The sequence below is a fragment of the Pteropus vampyrus genome, unplaced genomic scaffold (assembly GCF_000151845.1).
Source record: "Pteropus vampyrus isolate Shadow unplaced genomic scaffold, Pvam_2.0 Scaffold2901, whole genome shotgun sequence".
NCBI classification, from domain to species: Eukaryota; Metazoa; Chordata; class Mammalia; order Chiroptera; family Pteropodidae; genus Pteropus; species Pteropus vampyrus.
Window position 1 is genome coordinate 29,555 of NW_011891682.1, and position 18,023 is coordinate 47,577.

The window sequence follows — 18,023 nt, forward strand, 5'->3', positions numbered from 1 at the left end:
GTGGTGTCTAAGCCTCATGGCTTCCTGCTTTATATAAAGCCTTAAAAATGCCTTTTTATTTTCTAATATTTAATCACCCTTGCTGCTCTCAGTTTCAGTCCCTGTTAGTGTTAGCAACAGTTTCTGTAGTGTTTGCTTGGAGTCCCTTGGGGCTCTGCGGTGATTAGTCTGAGAGCGGGGGGTGGGGGGGAGAGGGGCCCTCTGGTTTGGGGTTTGGGGGCTGCGACTCAGCCTTGGTTGCCAGTATTAGTCTGCGGTTCTGTCCCACTCCTCTGCTTTCTGCCCTGATGACTGTGCCCTGGTGCCGGCTGCTAGAAATTCCGGCACTTCCAGGCAGGCTGATCAGGGAAGTTGCTGAACCTTCTCACCTCCCCCTCCTCCTGCAGGGAGCTCCAGAGACTGAGGGAGGTAGCTTCATTCTCAGCAGCTTTTGCTCAGATTCCCCTGGGACCCCATGGTGTCAGTCTCAAAGGGTATGGGGGGAGGGACCTTCTGCATTTCACGTTGGGAGCTGCAGCTCGGCCTTAGTCTTGGTACCAGGGCCCCTAAAATTCAACTGTTGTATCTCTGTTGTCCCTTCCTGCTTCTCTGCTTTCTGACCTGATGCCTGGGCCCTACTGCTGGCTGCTAGAAGTTCCGGCACTTCCAGGCAGGCTGATTGGGGATGTCGCTGCACATTTATTCCTCCCCCTCCTCCTGCTAGGCAGCTTTTTTATTACTCCCAGGCCACTGCCCGCCGGACACCTGGGGTTCTGACCTGTGGTAACCCTTATGCATAGATCCCACTCTCAGATGTGCTGGTGTGAAGTTTGAGTGTTTTTTGTTGCGTTTTAGATGTTCAGCTTATTGTTGTTTCAGGGAGAGAGATTTAGGGACATCTCTCACTTTGCCATGTTTCCTTGCTCTCTCCTAAACATTTTTCTATTTCATGCATAGCTTTTCAGTAATTATATCTTATTATATCAATATTATAATAGTAATATTATATTGAAAACTGTTAGATCCAAGTTTTGTTATATATTAAGTTATAGTGGCCTTCTTCACGTATATTTTCTTGTTGCTCATGAATTATTTCTCCAAGATATACTATAAGAGTGAAATAGTTGAGTTTTGCTGGAAAAAAGAGAAATCCAAGATTAATTTAATTTTCATTTATTTAATTATTAGAGGGTATGAACACTTTTTTGGGTGTTCATTTACTCTTTTTACTTAGTGGAAAGACCATGCTTTTGGGGGCCAAAGAGATCTAGATTTAAATTTAACTCCGCTACTTCCTAGCTTTGGTGTCTCAGCTGAAAAAATGTGTATATAATACTTGAGTAATTTTTTGATGGTCATATATGTGGAATGTTAAAACCTAACTTGGGGACTGATTTAATGAATAACACCTATTATTATTATTTCCCTTTGTGTGAATTATTTATCATATTCTTTCTGAAAAATTACATTGAGTAGAAATACTAAAGAAGCTGGATGAAAACTGGAATAGAGGCAGGAGACTTATTAGCCATAAAATCTTGACCAAATCATTTAACTGCACTTGACTGTTAATGTCCATGTGAAAATCAATATAATTTCTATCTTGCTCTCTTTGTTTTTGTTAGCATTAAATAAGATAACGGAAGTGACAGAACTTGAAAACATTAATGTATTTTTACCGTTACTATTATGAGGAATAGTGGATGCTCAAAATCCCTATAGCAAAGACTGTCATCCAAATTCTACTATTCTTTTCCATAACAGTCTGAATATCGAGATGCTATTAGTGCGGACTATGGTTCCTTTAGAGAGCTCTCCATGTCAATGGTGATTTAAACTTAAGAGAGGAGTAAGGTTTTACTTTTGATATAGGGTGTCCATATAAGAAAAACACATATATGAAGCAATTAAGACAAACACAGGAAATTAAAATTTGCATATATTTATGGAGAATAACTCATAATAAGCTAAAATAGTCTCAAGGGAAAACTCTAATCCCTGGATCTTTGGAAGTCAGTATCACAGAACCTTTTGATGTCTTAGAACAGAGAAATGTAAGAAGTACAGCAATGACTCATTATAGTAAAATATTCATAAAGGAAACTGGACACAGTTAAATTGAGCTATGATGGTGGAACATCGGGATCAAGAATGTCATTTCTTGAGGCAAGCAGACCTGACTGCCAATGTTCATTTGTCACTTATCAGCTGAGTGACATTGGCCAAATTGTCCCAGTTTCCTGTAAAGTGGGACTCAAAGAGTTCTTACCTCAAAGGGTTGTTATGAGGATTAGAGACAATGGTGCTTGTAATGTGCTTACCTAGTATAGTTCCTTACACAGTAAGTACTGAAGAAATCATAGCTATTATTAATACAGTTATTAGCAGTAGTGTATCTTAATTAAAGAATATAATCAAAAACTTGCATGAGTTTATATGAATAGATGGTAACCATGACTGTTACCTCTTTTACTGAGTAACATTGCCATGAACAATGGTCTTTAAAAGGGACCTCATAAATGAAAGTCTGAGGACTTTAGCTGGTAGAATGATATCAACCTAAAAAGGAAAAGCAAACTGTTTCTCTCAAACTTCACAGAGCTTCCTTCTCATCGGTAGAAAACATGAAGTTTCAGAAATTCAGGTGGAATGGAAGTGACAAGTAGGCATTTGATTACAAATATGCTAAGCTTGGAGTTATTAAAAAATTATGAGGAGATTGAGAGAACCTATTAAAGTGATTAACCTTAAAGAGTCATCAACAGGAAATGTAAATCAGAAGTTATTTTTGATCAATTGTGTTCACAGAATAAATATAAATGCAAAGTAAAATTAATTTATTTTCACAGATCAATACTGCCTTTCTATAGATTGCATCATAACAGGAGAAAATGTCAGACATTTTTAGGAAATGATAGCAAGTTGATCATTAACCTAATCAACTTTTCCTTCAAACCAAACAACAAATTTTGTACATGCCATAACACAGCTTTTTCAAACTCTTCTTGTATGACGAATTTCAAGTCATATTTGAGGTTGGTGAGAAGCATAGGGAGTGGACTTTTACACCAAACCTCCCAATGTGTTCACATAGTTCTAATTTCTTCCGTACCCACTCATCCTGCCCATTGTTGTCCAATCACTTTTTAAAAAGACCTAAATGTACTAATTTTCTGCCCGAATCGTCTCCATTATGAGTAGATTAAATCTAAACTCCATAGTAGGGTTATAAAGATCTTATGTAATAAGATGCTTTGACGTACATTTTCCAGGTTTATTTTTCTCTATTCTTACTTATCCTCCTCTCCTCTAACCGGTTCTTATATTTAGTGTGCATCAGAATAAGATCATAAGCTCATTAAAAACTGCAGATTCTTGTGTCATATCTCTTGACATCTGGCAGTGATTTCTTAGAATTGGAATTTTTGACAAGCAAAGCTGTAGATAATCAAATCTCGGTTTGAGAAACAGTGGCCTAAACCCTGTTCCACCAAATGTCTTCTCATTCTTTCGAAAGCCCATCTCAGTTTATACCTCCCCACCTTTGTATTCTTATTTAAATTCCTTTCTTTCCTTTTTTTTCCTGATTAATTGAACTTCTACCAATCCTTCATGATCTGAGTTGAGTATTCTCTTTGAAACTTTTGCACAGAGTTAGTGTTCCTTTCATACTTTGCATGCATGTTGAATGCTCATATTTGTATTAATCTCCCTCAATCAATTTAGAATTTCTTCTAAAGGCTGAGAACGTCTTGGTCATTTTTGTACCATACTCTAGAGCTTGGACAATGTCTAACACATACAAATAAATGTCCAATAAATGATTTTTGATTAAATGAATAAGTGAGTTGATGAAGGTTCTTGGCTTTTATATTTAACATCAGATTAAATAAACAGATATTATAGTTTAGAAATTATTTGCTTGGATTCTGCCTTGGGGCATAGATATTAAGCAATTTTTCTCATTTAGTAAGAACAATTAGGAATTTTTCTAAATAATTCATAATATAAGGTGTTGTTAATAGTTGAATAATTAAAATCCAACTTTAACATTGTACTTGGTATAAGATTTTTGAAAAATCGAATAGTACAAATAAATCTGTGTCCTACAGCTGATTAATTTATTTGGCAATAGAAAGCTTCAGATTGCATTTCAATTACATGACTTTAAATAGACTTTGAAATGTTAATATATCAAAGTCCAATGATGACAAATGTTTGTCTTACCAGGTGGTTTTACTTTGAACCTGGGAACAACAAGAATGAAAACAAATAACAAAGAAATTTTTAGATCCATACCAGTTTCAAAAAATTTATATTTTGGATACATTTTTGAATAGGGAGTTATCGGAAATCTAGGCATAACTGATATGAGAATTTTCCATCTGGTCTCTTGTTTCAAATTAATAAAAAACACTCATAAATAAAGGACAAATCTGTTTAAGTGATAGTCATTCATTTAACATATATTTATTAAATGCCCATTTTGTGTCAGATTTGGCTCTAAGACCTAAGGACCCAAAGAGACAAAGTTCCTGTTAGTAGATATTACCTTCTTGTATGAGGAGAAAATCAACAAACAAAATGTAATTATATATGTGTGTGTGCGTGCATACACGCCTGTGTGCATGTGCATGTGTGTGTGTATGTGTGTGAATGCTATGTCAGATGGTGATAAGGGCTATTTTAGTTTGGGAGGGATAGGAAACTTCTTTAATAAGGTGACATTTGAGTAGAGATCTAAAAGAACTGAGGGAGTAGATCATGTGAGTATCTGGGGAAAGAGAATTCCACATAAGTGGGGATAACATTTGTGAAGGCCTTGAGGGCAGAGCGTGCTTGCAGAATAGAATGCATACCAAGGAAGTCAGTGTGACTGGAGTGGAGAAAACTGGAAGGAAGAGGAAGGATCCGAAGTCTTAGAAGTAGTGGTGATGGTGGTATCTATGTGGGTTGAAAGGGAGAAGCTACTGGGGACTTTGGAACAGAGGCGTTATATGATCTGAAATTTATTTGTATATTGTCTATATAGGCTGTGTCTTTCATTATAAATTCTTTATTAGTCATTGCTAGGCCACACTTCATTACATTGTTTAGAAATCAAAGAGCATAATCAGAACAGCTTAGGCAGTTTTAGATAATTATTAATAATAATAATTGCATTTAATAGTAATAGTTAATATTAAATTTAAGCATCGTCATAGTAAGAAGAACAACAGCAGCAAAAATAGCAACAATGTGCATAAATGCTACCACTTAGTGCCTGCTCTGTATACTCTCTCTATATAGTACGTTATTTCACTCAATTCTCACAACTACCTGTGAGGAGGTATTGTTATTCTTCCTATTTTACATTTGCAGAGACATGAATGTGAATCATTTAATCTCCAGAAAATATTTTATTTATGCTGTTCTGTATCTTATGCAAAACTACGTTTATCTTGTTTTGGTATAAAGCAACGACATAATAATATAGTGATTTCTTTGGCTTACTTGCTTTCCATAAGTAATAACAGTGGTTTAATCCAAATGGAAAATATTAATAGAATATCCTATATTCCAGGTATCATGCTAAATACTTCATGTGCATTATCTCATTTAATCTGTACAATAACCCAGACAAGGAAATTGGAACTCAGAGATGTGAAGTAACTTATCGAAGGTCACACAGTTAGTAAATGGCAGAAAAGGGATCAAACCTAGGTTCGTCTGACTCCAGGGCTTGCCTTTTTAACTACTGCTATATGACTAAATGTGGGTGAAAATATATTGATTCATTCAAAGTTTTTAAAAATGTATTTGGTGTAACTTGTTTTAAAACTCTCTTTATTTATTTTATTTTTAATCTGTGGACATAGAGTCATCTCCAGTTGGATGCTTAAGTCCATTTGGAGTCAGAATATAACCTAAGATCGTATAAACCTGTACGACAATCATGCTGTTCCTTTTAGCTTAGCCTCTGTGACAATCAGCCATATTACTACCTTTCTCTGTCCACATGATCCATATGTTTATCTCATCATTTGAACTGTCTTGTCTTTGAGACTAATGATGGCCACGGTGTGCCTATCACTTTGAATATGTAACATTTGGAAAAATATATTTTTCATTTTAGTCTGTCCAACACAAGTTATAAAAACAGTAACAAGGACAAAATACAAAGATGAATTGCTGAAAGAGAAATGAGAGAGGGAGAGGAAAGTCACCAAGGAGGAAGGAAATAAGAGAGAGAGAGAGAGAGAGAGAGAGAGAGAGAGAGAGAGAGAGAGAGAGAGAGAAACTCTGCCAGTGACAAACTGGCAATATATACCAGCATCAGTCTCTCAATAGCCACCAGTCTACCATGAATTCTGAAAGATTCTGTTTTTACTCTCCTCTCCTAGTACAAAACACTCCAGAGGATGAGTGAACCTCATTTTTCTTTCCTCCTTACTCATCTCCTTATCCTAAGAACGCCCCCTAATGCTTGCTCATATTCACAAAATCAAAAAGAGAAAGAAATTGTTATGAACAGTTTATTCTTTGAAATAAATTATACTGGAAACTCCTGGAAACCAGGGGACAAGTTTTATTTATTTCTGTATTTCCAGCTCCTGGCCTACAAACTAGGATATGATTGGCCTTGAGAAAATGTTTGTTGAAAGAATGAGTGCCTCAGTGAAGTTCAAGCTATAAAGATGGTGTGAGTAATATCAACAATATCTTACATGAGCACACAGAGGGCTAGCATTATAAAATATTGAATCTAGCTTTTCCAGTACTGACTATATTTGGCCCGATTGGCTAGTGAAGATAATCCTTTCATTTCTTCATTCTCCATGTGCTTCCTTTCCAGAGAGAGGAGAACCATTCTTCTCTCTAACTTCCATGCTTGAACCTCCAAACAAGCACAGAACTGCCATAATTAACTTACTAGCCAAAATCAGTTAATTATTCTCAAAGATTTATAGTAGTATCCCCTTTTCCGAAATCTTTATGTTCCAAGAATTCCAGTGGATGCCCAAAACCTTCGATAGTACCAAAACTCATATATATATAATGTTTTTTCCTATACATACATACTTATGATAAAGTTTAATTTATAAATTAGGCATAGTAAGAGATTAACAATAATAACAATAATAAAATATGTTATAACAATATACCGTAATAAAAGTTATGTAAATGTAGTCTCTCATAACCAATCTCATAACCAAGATGGCTACTAAATGACTAATGGGCTGTACAAAAGGATGATTCACATTGCAGGAGGCACAGAGTTGGATGGCATAAGATTTCATCATGCTACTCAGAATGGTGCACAATTTAAAACTTATGAATTGTTTATTTATGGAATTTTCCATTTAAAATTTTCAGAAACTACAGAAAGTGAAACCACTTATAATAGGGACTTGTGTACTTTCTAACAACTGAAGCAATGAACTTAGATCCTTTTCACATGTATCCCTTACTGCTCTTTGCTGCCCAGGGTTTGCTGTCTTGCACAGTGGGAAGGCATTATTAGGTTAGCTAGTGGATACTTACATGGGAATGCCTGTAGGACCTGGAACGTCTTAGCATATTTGCCAAAATTTCAAGGGAAAAAATTTAAATTTTTAGAAATTTATAATCTAATAGAAAAAAAATAAATTTCATTTGAAAGTGTAGGACAAATTATGTATGTATTGTTTTTTATTTTATATATTTATATAGTTTTAGATTTTACGAAAAGCTCTCTTGGTACTCCAAAGAGATCTGTACAATTACATTATATAAACAAGGACCTAAACTACTGCAATTGTAGCTCTTTTTACCTTATTGACTTCATCTTAGCTACAGATGGGCATTTACCTTTAAGAATCAGTAAAGAAAAATCTTCATTTTACAACATTTTACCTGTGAGATTTTCTATAATTATTTTATATTTACCGAATATTCTCATTTGCTGAGTTATTCTGCTAATCTTTTAAGATATTTTTTTTTCTGATTGAAATTAACTCAGAGATTCCCAGAATGCTTAGAAGTTCCTCTTGAATTGGGGAAAATAATTTATTTTGTACCATATGTTTAATAGAATGGTGTAGTGGAAATAATGGCTGGGCTTTGAGCCTTAGTTCTATAATTTACTAGATATTTAAACTTGGGCAAGTTAACTTCTTTGTACTTCGGTCTCTTAATTTCTCCTCATTTATAAAATGAGGAAGATGACTGTCTCTCAGGATCATTGAAATGTGGAGTGCATAGCACAGTGCCTGATGTCCTGTCCCATGTACTATTCACATTCTTTAATGTCAGCACTGCCCTAACAACCCCCCAGAAGACTTAATGTCTGTGGAAATGAAAAGTGGCTTCTCTTCCCAAAAAAGGTTGGGGACCTTCAGATGGAATCAACCCTGGAGGTTATTTACATGACTTTTATTTTTTGCATTCACGCTAAAGAAACCTTTTGACTGGGAGTTTAGTATAATAACGCAACAAGAATGTATACAGTTAGGGGAAGTAGACTTACATTAACAGTACAAAATGTTCACTGAATGAGTCTTTAGTTTACTGCAATCTGTGAGGCCACAGATTCATGTCACCGAAAATAACTAAGCACAATGAAAATAGTAATGCAATGTTGTTCTTAAAGTTCATTCACTTATTTATTGATTTGTTATCTTTTTTTCCAGACAATGTGTTTTGGAATTTCTAAGCTACAGCTCATTTCTTAGGCTTAAAATAAAAGAAGAATAGAGGCAGGGGTGAGTGGGAGTTAGGGAGCAACTGCTAATGGGTATCAGGTTTCTTCTGGAGGTGATGAAATGTTCTGGAATTATGCAGTGGTTATAGTTGCACAACTTTGTGAATATACTAAAAAACACATTATCGTACATTTTAAATTGATATTTTTTTGGTGTGTGAATTATCTCTCAATTTAAAAAATAAATAAAAGATGAGAAATTTCAATTATGACCAATACAAATAGGACCAATATAAAACAGGAGTGCTAATTTTGAAATATATACAATAACACAATTGTAAGGAATTCTATCAAATTCTAGATATCTGAACATGAACTATTTTCTATGGAGATGCATTGCATATTATTTACCATAAAAATTCTGCTTTCAGTTATAGATTTTACAAATACATATTAAACACCATGAATCCAAATATCTGTAGGATAAATATCTAAAAGCTCAAATAGTCTCAGAACTCCCAATTATAAGCCTCCTGTTTTTCATTTCCTTGGAGTAAAGACCCCAGAATCCTCCCAGAATTCCACCCCCAAACTTCCTGTTATCTTGCTTTATCTTTTAATTCTAAATTGTTTTATACCTCAAAAGCAAAATATATTCAAAGCTGTACTTTTTTATTGTTTTTCTATTCTTTTAGGGACCTGAGGGAGAAGTTGGGACAAAAGAGTCCCTCGAACAAAACCAAGTAACCATTTGTTCCTATAATTTTCTCTGAAATGATGGCTAGTTTTTGAGAGATACTATTTAGCCTCGTTCACTCTCTCTTTGTTGTGGTAAAGTGAGACATTGCTTCCCCTGTCCCTATTCTCCAACTTTGACAGTTCATCTAATTAACTAAACAATAGCTTGAATGTCTTTAAGGCTGCCTGGAGTAAAGACTTGATAGTAGCTTCATTAGTAATACTTATATCTAAAATAATATATCAATAGAATTGGGTAGCTACCAGAAATTAGGGTTCTGAAGGGCAAAACCAGTGGATAGAATGGTTTGGGAGATTTATCAATCTGGCTTCTAGAATGATAATCTTTGCTATAGAATTTCACAGTTAAAGCGAAATGTTTCCTGTTACCAGCTTTACTGATCTGATTGCACCAAGTCAAATTTCCCCTCTTTATTAATATAGAGAAGGAGATGGAGAGGGAGTTTTAAATAAAAAACACAAACCTTATGGTTATTGGAAAGTACAGATTAAGTAGAGAAAAAGAGACAGATTAAGTAGAGAAAAATAGAGTTTATTAATACATGGATTGTGCTTACACGTGGAAGAACTCAGTGATGACCAACTCAAAGAAGTGGTCAGAACTTGAGCTTATATAGCTTTTTAACAAAAGAACAATACATTTACAGAAAGGTGATAAGATAAAGGGAAGAAGGCTTTGGCTTTTAGAGTGATAAATTGTGGGAAGGTAAGTATATGGGGGAAACTGATAGAAAGTAAAGATTATTTAGTAGGGTTTGTTATGTAGATCCTTCTTGATGCCCATCTTTGGGCTGATAAGAATCTAGAGTTCTTCTGTTCATTAAGATTTCTATTCTTCCTGGTAAAGAAAAGGGAAAGTGACAAATTTCTGTTCTGCTTTTAGGCAAATGGGGGAAGGCAGAGAGCTTTTCTTGTATTTACTTCTTCTCAGTTATCTTTAGCTTAAAATAATCCTTATTCCAAAGTGGCATATTTGGGGGTGGCATATTATGATACCCTACATATTCAACTTAGTCAGATAAGTAGAGGAAAATGTCGGATCAGTTAGCTGACATTTTGAATGTGAACCAAAAATATAGACAATTTTTAATTTTTATTCCCCCTCCCCCCAGTTCGGTTACATAGCATTGAGATGCAATTTGGTAAAACTAGGGTGCCTTCTGTGAGATCCTGGTCTGAACATGATGCTCAGGCCTGCGGATGCCTTTGGGGCAAAGGGACATTGGAATTCTCTCTTCTCCTTAGGTTCTCGGGACCAGATTCGGCAGGAAGCAATTGGTCTGAGGAATGTAGTGAGTCAGACATCCACTCATTTCACTGCATGGATTGTACTGTTAACTGGTTTAATAGTCCTCTCAGTCACTCTCTATGTGATGCCTAGGCAGACGTTATTTTGATGCACTCATACTGAAGTTTTAGGCTGGTTTCTACAAAATGGTCAATCTGATTGTTAGCTCTGAAGAGAGGACCTTATTTATTTATTTATCTATCTATCTATCTATCTATCTATCTATCTATCTATCTATCTATATATCTATTTATTTATTTAACTTGTTTTCAACCTGACATTCCTGTTCTCATTATATGGGCAAGTAAAGAGAGATACAAAAAGAATCTGCAAAGATGTATCAATAATGGGCAATACTCTTAATATTCTCCTTTCAGGGATCCCAGTTTTGGAAAAGTCCAGTGCCAATTAAAGTAAGGGCTCTCTTTATGGGAAAGTGAATTGAAGAAAGATTGATGTTAAGTATGTATGTGGATATTTGTGTGTGTGAGGGGTGTGTGTGTGTGTGTGTGTGTGTGTGTGTGTGTGTGTGTGTGTTGAAGGTGAGAAAAGTAGAAATGCTATTGGTCTGGAGAGGAACTCAGAGAGGTGGCGGCTGGGGTGGGGGAAAAGTGAAGTGACTCTGAAAAACTTAAACTCAAAAGGAGGACCAATATATTCAAGCATTGCATAATCTGTATTTCTAATCCTCACCTTTATGACCAGAGCATTTATATCCAGACTTTTGTACTTAATAATTCCTTTTCTCCTTCAAAGCCTCATGTGTGTGTGTGAGTGGAGATGAGAGGGAAAAATAAGATTTGTTTTTCTGAACCCTGTATCCTTCTAGAGAGGTGAAATTCCTCTCAAGGACATTTTATTTTTTTAAACTGGTCCTTTAAATTTTACTGTTAAGTAGTCTCACAATAAATAATAGGAATTCACTAGAAAAACTTAATTTAGTGTGATTTACCATTGTTTAATCTGCTAGCCAAGCTGCACTTGTCCTAAAGAGCTGCATAATTCATTTAAATGACCTGAGGCTTTAGTCAATTTTCCAGCAAAAAAAAAAAAAAAAATCCCCTGCCCCCCAAAATGAATTATTTTGTGTTGTACTGTTTTCCATGACTGACATTTATTTGACTCAGAAGTGTATTTACATTGTTGGCTTAACTTGGAGTCCTTTGCTGAATCAATAATATGCTGTATTTCTTGCTTCAAGTGGTGTCAATATTATAGTTATTCTTTTTTTTTAATTCCCTGCAGTTACAAAAATTTTCTTTGACTAGTGAAAAATTTTACTCCTAAGATTATAAAGAAACAGAGTAAATGTCTTTTTAATCTTCTGGGAAATGTGTGCCTCTTTAAACTTTATTTATGTCAGAACTTACTGTAGCAAAGGACAAAAGCCCTAGACAAGGTTCCCTGCTCATTGTGGGTGTTCAAGGCTAGGCCTTCTTGAGGAGAGCCTGCAGTGCAGTTTATAGTTCACCTCCTGACTGTTACTTTGCAAGGGGCATGAGAAGGGGCTAGAAATAGAACGGGGTAAGATTCTGACCCACGGTGACCACTCAGTAGGCTCTGGCCTGGAAAATTCCCCCAGGCAACGGTGATCACTTCTTACTGGTCTCATCTACCTGTATTCTATAGAATTGAGTTCAATGTTAATGGAGAAACAGACAAATGTCAAAAGCCATCTGTTTTGTCTCATGTTATTTGTAATTTTATCCTGTCACCTACTGTCTCTTCTTCATTGCTCTCTTGCTGAATATGTTTCTTAAGTCTGTAGCTACTTCCTCAGAGCCTGCCTTCCCCTACCTGCAGCCTTGCAAGTGTGGATAGCTGCATTCTGACTGTTATTAGAAAAATATGATCCATAGAAATAACTGAAATCCTTAGACTCATTCAAGTGTTCTGGGTTCTTTGGTTTTCTCTACTCACTGTAGTAAACTATCTAGTCACACATTTCGCCTACAGACAGTCTCCATTTTGGGACTAATAAGAAAAGTATTCTCTCCCATGTAACAATCCTTCGAATTATTTTCCTCTATGTTAGTGCTTTTCTAACAGCTTATGAATGGTCAGCAGTGACTTTCTGCAAATGTTGCAGGTTTTCTTTTTTTCCAGGACAAAGGGTGAGTGTAAAGGACCAAGCTAGTGCTCCTTCCCGTAGTATAGAGGTTAAGAGCATGGCCTCCAATGTTAGATTGTCTCGGTTTAAATTCAAATGTCCTCATTTAATAGCTATGTGAGTGCTGAAAAGTTCAACTCTGAGCCCTAGCTTCCTGATTTGTAAAATGGGATTAATATTAATAGCTTATAATAACACCTACCATATGCTAGGCACAGTTTTAAGCACTTCATATATATTAACTCATTTAATTTTCATAACATCATCCCCAATTCCCAGATGAGAAAACAGACACAAAGAAAGAAAGTAATCTGGCCAAGGTCATAGTATTAGTTAAGTGGTATAGCTGAAGTTGTGAAGCCAGGTAGTTGGATCCCAGAGGCCATGCACATAACAGTATACTATATTGCCTCTCCATTAAATTATTGAGTATAAGGCACTTAGCACAGTGTTTGGCACATAATGTTTATTACCAACTGGTATTATCACTACCATTACCTTTATTTTCTTCCTTTTGCCACTCTTGCTTCTATTGGACTGATTGTGTAAAGGTGATCATCCCTGCTCCCACGAGAAAAAACAAAACAAAATAATGTGATCTGGGCCACAGTAGCTGCCTACTCCTTCTTCACCTTGTGTGCTTCGTACTTAAACCACAAATATAACAGCGATATATGAAAGGGAGCACTAAATGTTAATACCTCTTTTCCAAGACCTGAAAATTATATCCTTCCTATCATCACCCTTCCAGCAACAAGCCAACAGAAATTGCTTAAAGCAAAAGAGAACTTTTAGAAACCATAGACTTCAAGTCAAGTTGCTACTGTTCTCTAGTAAGCAGGAGTAAATTTTTCAAAAACTAATGAAGGCTGCAAAAGATGCTGGTGGACAAAGACTGCTTCTAGAATTAATTTCTTAGTCTCTACTTCTTAATATGTTTTAGAATGCCAATATCAGGGAAAAAGAAAGAGAAAATTCTGCAAATAATTACATTCTTTTAAAGTAAGCCACTGACTTTGAAATTCTCTAACACATTTGTGGAAACTTCATTTTTTTGTGTGTGTGAGATTTATTTGAATGAACTGTTATGATTGGAGACAGTGAGAATTTCAGATTAATGTGTTTCAGCCCTCCCACCCCCCAAAAAATCCCTCTGGAAAGCTGGCAAGTGTCCATAAGTCAGCCCTAGAATTATGTAGGTTGAAGGCTCCCAGTGGACAGACTGAACATATAAGAAGGAAACCAGAAATCTGGTGCTATTATGTCTCGAGTCTAAGGAAACGAATAAGCACAGAATTAAAAGCATTCTTCAGCCTAAGTTTTTAAGGTAGGTCTGCACAAGGTATATATATTCTATTGGGAAAGTAGAACATATATTAAATGAAAATATTTGCTATAGATGAACTTTACCTTTTTCCTGTATTTTAACACTGCATTTGCAAACTAAATTATTTAACCGCTGTTTCTCTTACAGGAGTACACTTAAGAACTAGACAAGCTGATTTATGACAACTAACTTTTAAACTCCAACAACCAGTAAGTCTTCAAGTGGGTTTATTTTAGATTCTTTTATGTTAATTCATTAGATCAAGATTATGAGAGAATGAGCTTTAGATAAAAATGATACTTTGCTGTTTATTAGGAGATTCTTTGGTGATTATATTTTCATTGAGTAGTTTATTTATGTGTGTTTTCAAACACTGTAAAGTACTAGTCTAATTCTTATTGTGTTTACCTTCACCTACTTTTCTTTAGTTTTAAAACAATGTTGCTACTAAATAAGCAAAACAAAACAAAAAACAAAAACCGGTATCACAAAAAATGAAACATTGATTATAACATTTGAGAGCCATGTAGCAATGTTACTACTTAGTTGTGCTAAACTGAAAAAGTGGCAAAGGAAAAATGATACAATTATATCATAATTAATTTTTTATGTTTAATTCTTATTTTATTGAGCAATCAAAACTATTTCTATTTGACCCTCAATCAGATTGGCTAGTTTTTCCTTTTCTTTTCCTACTTGAAAAAAAAAAAAAGAATTTTCTTTTAAATAGATTAAACTTAAATATCTATATCTAAAACTAGTAGTTTCTATTAAAATGCGAATATGGGACTTTTAGAAATAAGCACACATTCTGTAACTTCCTCTTATTTATATTATTATTGTGAAACCAATGGAAAAGTAGAACTAAATGAATTATATTTTAATTAGTAAAATCCAATCATATACCCCCATCCCAATGTTTCTTTTGCATATTCTCTTTTAGTTTTTTGTGCACTTACTTATTTTTCCCCATAGCTTATATTACTTATATTTTTCATAGCTGTAATGAAATTGTATGTAATTAGCTACTTGAATAAGGCATTTTTCTATGCAATAGCAGGCAGCAGCATGGTTTCTAGAAATTATACAGACTGAGATATGTGCTCAAATGTTTTTGAAATATTAACTTTTACTTAGTTCATTCTTATTTGTTTCACAAATTTCCTATTCTGGCTAACCTTTTGAAACATTAATTTTCTTTAAACTTTTAAAAAATATGATAGAAAGGATGGGCAAAATGTGGTTTTGTTCAGAATTTTTAGTTCCTGATACTGAAATGTCTTAACTTCTTTATACTCTTCAAAAAGTAAAATCCATTCTTATTTCATTAGGCATGGTTCTGTTTTCTAATGTTTTCTATAATCACCTACCTTTTTTGCTTTCAACAAATTTTAAAAATGCTAATGACCTAATGTTGTTCTAAACTCTGTATGTATTCTGAGAATTCCATTTTTTGCTCACAGAAGGAGTAAAAATTAGTTGCTGCTGACATTTCAATATGACAGGCAACTTCACCTTTGCCACCATCAGCAAAAACGTCACCAGCAGTCTTCACTTTGGACTTGCGAATATCTCTGGCAATGAGTCTGCTTTTAACTGTTCACATAAGCCATCAGATAAGCATTTAGATGCAGTTCCTATTCTCTACTACATTATTTTTGTGATTGGATTTCTTGTCAATACTATTGTGGTCACACTGTTTTGTTGTCAAAAGGGCCCTAAAAAGGTTTCCAGCATTTACATTTTCAACCTGGCTGTGGCTGACTTACTGCTTTTGGCTACTCTTCCTCTCTGGGCAACCTATTATTCTTACAGATATGAATGGCTCTTTGGACCTGTACTGTGCAAAGTTTTTGGTTCTTTCCTGACCCTGAACATGTTTGCAAGCATTTTTTTTATCACTTGCATGAGTGTTGATAGGTACCAATCTGTCATCTATCCCTTTTTGTCTCAAAGAAGAAATCCCTGGCAAGCATCTTATATAGTTCCCCTTATTTGGTGTATGGCCTGTCTGTCTTCATTGCCAACATTTTATTTTCGAGATGTCCGAACCGTTGACTACTTAGGAGTGAATGCTTGCATGATGGCTTTCCCACCTGAGAAATATGCCCAATGGTCAGCTGGGATTGCCTTAATGAAAAATATACTTGGTTTTATTATTCCTTTAATATTTATAGCAACATGCTATTTCGGAATCAGAAAACACTTACTGAAGGCCAATAGCTATGGGAAGAACAGAATAACTCGTGACCAAGTCCTGAAGATGGCAGCTGCTGTTGTTTTGGCATTCATCATTTGTTGGCTTCCTTTCCATGTTCTGACTTTCCTGGATGCTCTGGCCTGGATAGGTGTCATTAATAGCTGTGAAGTTATAGCAGTCATTGACCTGACACTTCCTTTTGCCATCCTCCTGGGATTCACCAACAGCTGTGTTAATCCCTTTTTGTATTGTTTTGTTGGAAACCAGTTCCAACAGAAGCTCCGTGGTGTGTTTAGCGTTCCAATTACTTGGCTCCAAGGCAAGAGAAAGAGTGTGTCATGCCGAAAAAGCAGTTCTCTTAGAGAAAAGGAGACCTTTGTGTCTTAAACATAAGAGTGGAATACATGTTATTAACATGGCTACTTGGTTTGAAGTCCCCTTGAATTATCTTTTAATGGCTTTAGTAAGATCAGTTTTTTCCCCTTAATGTAATCTTTTCTCACTCTTCTAGAACAGGAAACCAAATGCAACTGCAAGTTTTATACTCCGGTGACTGTCAGGAATTGTCCCCATCTCTCTCTCTCTTTTTTTTTTTTTTCCTGGTCTATCGGTACAAGACTGTCATTGGGCAGACATCCATAACCTAGAAGCAACTGAGGATTTATCTCAATTTAAAATCAATAACAAATTGTGAATGGTTATTTGGGGTTTCGGATTTCTTCTTGACAAATTCTGGAGTTTGTTATTGTTGTTGTTGTTGGTTTTTATATCCACTTTCATCAGGCTTTCCTCTTCAACTAAGGCCAGTCTTTTAACTCATTGCATTATTTACAAGACATTATGCTAAGAGACACCAGCACTTTTAAATGAAGTATATTACAATAGACCAGTACCGGATTATTCAGGCTCAAAGCATATGCTTTCTACTTAAAAATATTATAAATAATAATCATTTTACATTTCACTTGCGCACAGGTTTATATTTCAGATATTGAGTAAGGCTAGAAGCATAGATTAAATCACATATACTCTTACGTTTTAGCTTAGTTTTATAGTTATGGAAAATTAAATGTATAGTAACTTAGATTTGAAATTAAGAAGTACTTGAGTGTTCACTAAACACTGAATAAACACTTTAAAAAACTATCATCTATTTTAATTATTGTTTGTAGATTTCTGTTCTCTGATTTTTTATAAACAATAACTAAACACTGTGTAGAGTTTTAAAATGTAAAAGGTCGCTTTTTACATCCTTGATCTTTTAGATGTGGTGCTTTGATATATAGAAAGTTGACTTGACTTTTACTATTGATGTTTTGGTTCTAGGTTGCTTCCCAAAATATTTGGGTGGCTTCTTTAACTCTTTAATTTGTAGTAAATCCTTAACTGGCATAGGAAAAAGTTATGTCAGAATAGAATTTTGAGACCCAAGGAGGACCAAAGGACCCAGCAAATGACACCTTTTGGTGTTATGCAAAACCTTACCTGTCAGGGCAATGCAATGTGGCTTTTAAAAATACAGACCATGGGGTAGTCTTAACCTATATCTATAAATGCTGTTTGTTCCAGGATTTATAGGATTCTGTGGAACTCTTTTAAATCAATTGCTGGTCAATAGATGTCCTTCTCAAAATAATTAGAACTCATAAATTAGAGAAGTACCTGAAACTGACTGAGTTACCTAGAGTTTACTTAGAA

The 18,023-nt window shown here is 35.0% G+C and overlaps 1 protein-coding gene across 1 annotated transcript; it reads left to right on the forward strand.

Moving 5' to 3' along the window:
• Positions 1-14,014: 14,014 nt before the first annotated feature.
• AGTR2 (angiotensin II receptor type 2) lies at positions 14,015-16,898 on the forward strand. The gene is made up of 3 exons (XM_011386575.1): positions 14,015-14,125; positions 14,273-14,334; positions 15,589-16,898. The coding sequence occupies exon 3, from the start codon at positions 15,624-15,626 to the stop codon at positions 16,710-16,712; it is 1,089 nt and encodes a 362-aa protein (XP_011384877.1). The 5' UTR covers positions 14,015-14,125; positions 14,273-14,334; positions 15,589-15,623; the 3' UTR covers positions 16,713-16,898.
• The last annotated feature ends 1,125 nt before the right edge of the window (positions 16,899-18,023 follow it).